General features: G+C 31.2%; 1 protein-coding gene across 1 annotated transcript in view; it reads left to right on the forward strand.

Annotated features, from left to right (window-relative positions):
- Positions 1-4,087, forward strand: part of LOC106467002 (fasciclin-1-like) — a 68,774-nt gene extending 64,687 nt beyond the window's left edge. The window contains exons 12-13 of the mRNA XM_013927312.2: positions 428-545; positions 869-4,087. Of these exons, the coding sequence (XP_013782766.1) occupies positions 428-545; positions 869-1,059 (309 nt within the window). The 3' untranslated portion in view covers positions 1,060-4,087. The remainder of the gene's footprint in view (positions 1-427; positions 546-868) is intronic.
- Positions 4,088-4,564: the final 477 nt, after the last annotated feature.

Genomic DNA, 4,564 nt, shown 5'->3' on the forward strand with positions numbered 1-4,564 from the left:
ATAAGACATAGTGGGCAGTACCAACAGCGGCTGATCTATCTGAACAATAAATACATAAGACATAGTGGGCAGTACCAACAGCGGCTAATCTATCTGAACAATAAATACATAAGACATAGTGGGCAGTACCAACAGCTGCTGATCTATCTGAACAATACATAAGACATAGTGGGCAGTACCAACAGCTACTGATCTATCTGAACAATAAATACATAAGACATAGTGGGCAGTACCAACAGCTGCTGATCTATCTGAACAATACATAAGACATAGTGGGCAGTACCAACAGCTGCTGATCTATCTGAACAATAAATACATAAGACATGGAATATAAAAACTAAAGATGATGATTAACAAAAGCACAATATAAAATTATGTCACTTTTTAAGCCTTGTACATGTAGTTTGGGAATATATTTCCTCCTCAGATCTTAGACAGACATCTTATCGTGGGCCAGGAAATATTTGCTCAGGATTTGGAGAGAAAGGACAAGGTTCAAATGGTTCATGGAGTCTTGAATGTTAAGCGAGGCTTAGGTAAAGCTGGTAAGTAGATATAACTTCAGATAACGTAAGTAGCAACAATAATTAATCTCATAATTATTAACATTTATACAATAATAAATTGATAAATATATCTATTTTCAAGCATGGATAATATTTGTTATTCATAGACAGTTAGTATGTGTTTTATAATTGTTAACGTGTGTGTTTTCTTATATTCTTTTTCTTCACCAGAATTATGTAACTTGTTTCTTAAACAACGTTTTTAAGAGTCATCTGGAAATGTAATTAAACATTAACCAAATCAATTTGATACATATTAATGTAGGCAAATGCTGAATACATATCAATTTTCTGTTACCTAGATGTATCCGTGGAATGGGAAGGCCTCGAAGCTGTTATTATCCGCCCAGATGTACAAGCAACTAACGGCGTCATCCACGTGATTGACCGGATCCTCATGAAGCGTCGCGATATGATTCGGACAGGGGGCGCTTCTTCTCTTTCTCCTTCTCTCATGGCAGGTTTTCTTGCTGTAGTGTTGTTCCATTTGTAAGCTGCAGTAATTTATGTTACCCTTCTTCTTACTAATATTTGGCTGCGTCATCGAAATGGGACCTCATACACTAAAATATAGATTACTAGTCTCTGCGGTCCCCAACACAGAATTCGAGGGATTTATTTTCATTGTGAATGTCGATTTAAAGCCTTTTTTTTGTATCAGCTTTTAACATGTAAAAAAAAGGTTTAAGAAAAAATCAAGAGAATTAAAGAATGAATAAGCACTAAAAGCAAATCATTTAACACAAACCATTTCTAGCTACTAATATTTACATTAGGTGTCTTACTGGAAAACATAAACTGCCATTGTAGATCCTAAATTCTGATACCTATAGCGTTTTGGTACTAAAGTACGTACATGCTTACGACGTTAATATATACATAAATATACATATATATGTATATCTACTGAGTGTAAAACGATTTGTTCATTGTTGAACACCCATTACAGTTGTTCAGTTTTGTTTTTGTTTTTCTTTCTTTGGGAGAGCTAAATAGGTATTAAATTAGATATTAAAGATAATGGATATTAGATATTAATATCCATTAGATATTAAAGATAAGGAATCATTTGATTTAAGAGTAAAAGATGTTGGAAGATAAAGTGAGATCACGCTATGGTAATTCAAATAATTCTTTTCGAGATACAAGGATTCAAATATTACCTCATAACACGTGATATAAAAAGGTAACGGACAGATCAACAACAAAAAGAATAATTTGATTTTTTTTTCTCTCATGGAATTTTCTTTACAAGTAAATTTTGCAAGGAATATTTTTTCCCAATGAATATTTTTGTAGGTGTTCCTTGAACATTTAATATGCTAATCAAATTTGTCATTCAAGAACTTTCGATCTAGCGATTGAAGTGGAAATTACAATTCAAGAAATGTAAATTGCTTAAAGCCTATAGAATGCAGTAGTGTTAGTAAAAGTGTCTCGTGCGTGATGAGCACGTTCTGGCAGAGCTGGAAAGTTTCTAGTTAGCAATTAATAAACGTAACTTGCTGTTGATTGTAGCTCTGTTGTGCGATAATACATTATGTATACCTCATGATGAAGTGACGTCTGCTTTAGAGGAAGAATTAAATAGCTATCACCTCTTTATTTCAATTACCTGCAACAATATGATTTATACCTGTTATTAATATCTATTTTCTTTATTGATAATTCATTGGTAAAGTCCATTCTTTTCCAATCAAAGTTCATGTTTTAATGCCTAACTAGAACGGTCAACATTTATATGTAAATGATTTGTTTATTCATTAGCAGGGTAAACCTGCCACCTTTCAATAATCCTCATTATTATGTGTCTGGTGAGTGTTAAATATCGATTTTGTTAAGTTGAAAATATTACTTCAGCGCGTGTAAAATCTTGTGTTCTGGCAACTTTTAAATTTCTTTAAAAACGGCTATCTATTTTACACATAATTATGTAAATTATTACATCACTAAGAATAACATTTTACAAATTTTTTTTTGAGTTTTAAAGCGCGAAGCATGCTATATTTAACATTGTGGGTTGACTTTCTAGTGTTTGTTTGATTTTCATAGCTATTTTCCTGTATCTTATCGTTCATTGGTGTTAGAATCGAAGGCTTTTTGTTAGGCCTTGTATTAAACCAAATATATTTTAGTGAAGTATTTTGGCTACTGTATGTTTACGAGAAGCCGACTACGCATTTTGTTAAATTATTTACACGGAGATGTTTTAAGCACATTTATATCAAACAATCTTGTGTTGATGATATGCATTGTTAATAAACAATTTTTTGTAGCGCACTTTCTAATGAGAGTGAAATCGTAATAAACCCGTCGAGCGATAATTCACTAGAACTTATAGAAACGGAGACCTTTTAGTTGTAGTTTTAGTTAATACAAAATTCTGATTATCGATAAAGACATTAATTGCATTAAATTTCTTGTTTTCGCAAATACAGAATCAACACAGCTATTATAAAAGAGTACATGATAACATTGTCGGGAATTCAATTTCTCAACAAAATTTCTTAAGTTTCTTACAACTAAAAGAACAAAAGAAAATTCTTTATTTTCTTATTTCCTATCCCTAGTTTTTCTTCGTCTTCTCGTAATTATATTTTAGATTAAACGAAAGATATTACGTTAGTTCATTAGTTTCTTACTCGCGACAGGTTTATATCAGTTCCATTCAGGAATTATCACCTTTATATTTAGATTTTTTTTTAATGAAACAGAATTATATTTGTTCGATTAAACGCAGATCCGTTCCATTGTTAACCCTAAATCAATGAAGGATTTATGTTTTCGTAACATTCTATTGTCAACCATTATACATATATGTATATATATATATAATTGGCGTTGATTATAGTAAAAACATAAATATTAAGTAGATATTGATTGTACAATGTCTGATAACAAAGTTCAAAAATACGAAAGTTAACTGAATAATATGTTGAGTAGAAATTTAGATCTGCAATTATAAAGTTAAGTAAAAAAAAATACTTTAATAATTTTGTCTTGAGTTTTATTTTTTGTTTCAATGAGATTTAGAAATGTAAATGTCACGATAGTGATTGCACGGCAATGACGTTAGAAAACCAGAATAGTCCAAAATTTTAACGTCATACTGCTTCGTCAGAACGTAAATCTAACAAGGGCTTTGATTGGCTCCTAACTTTTTTTGAAATGTCACGACTGAGAATAGTATTAATATGTCATAATGTGCAAAGTATATAAGCTTCATCAGTGTGTGGCTTAGCTGCTTGAACATTAGTAGGATAATTAAAGAACTTATAATTGTGAAAGGTTTAATGTCGCACGAAAAAGTTAAATTCTATCCTGTTTCTTGTCGCTACCACTAGATGTCGCGTTAGCAGTTAGATACTTATCATTAAAGAAAAATTAAAAATTGGGTTCATATTATTATTTTATTGAATTTTAAACATAAAGATGAGAAGACAAATAATTGTATTGAATAAAAAAAGCTTACAATTGAAATGTCTGAGATGTTTAATAAAGATGCACCTTGTGTATCTAAACAGCGTAGTTTTGTGTCTATCCTTCTAAAAACCACTTAAGATTCATTGAATTTTTATTTTCTTATTTTTTGTAAACTGTAAAAGATTGGAAATAGTTTTGATGTTTATACTAGAAATTCACAAGCAAATTTGGACCTTTATTGATGTTATAATTTTTTTAAAATGCTTCAAACTAGTTATAAAACAAACACTACTACAGCCGTACAGCGTTTTACCTAAATCTTGATATTTGTTAAAACTGTTTTTGCAGAATTCTGACACGTTTACATTATAAAATTATACTAATCTACAAAACTGTGACTGTTATAGTTCTTTGGTGACTTGCAGGGCACCACTAGCTTGCCAAACTGTAAATCCGAGGGTCCATGGTTTGCGTCTCATTATAACCTATTCGTGCTCCACTCTATACGGTGGTCACCTTCCTCTATTTGCTTAGTTGGCGGTTGGTGCTGTTGCTATTCCAGTAGTATATTAGTT

The sequence above is a fragment of the Limulus polyphemus genome, unplaced genomic scaffold, assembly GCF_000517525.1.
Source record: "Limulus polyphemus unplaced genomic scaffold, Limulus_polyphemus-2.1.2 Scaffold2455, whole genome shotgun sequence".
Taxonomy (NCBI): domain Eukaryota; kingdom Metazoa; phylum Arthropoda; class Merostomata; order Xiphosura; family Limulidae; genus Limulus; species Limulus polyphemus.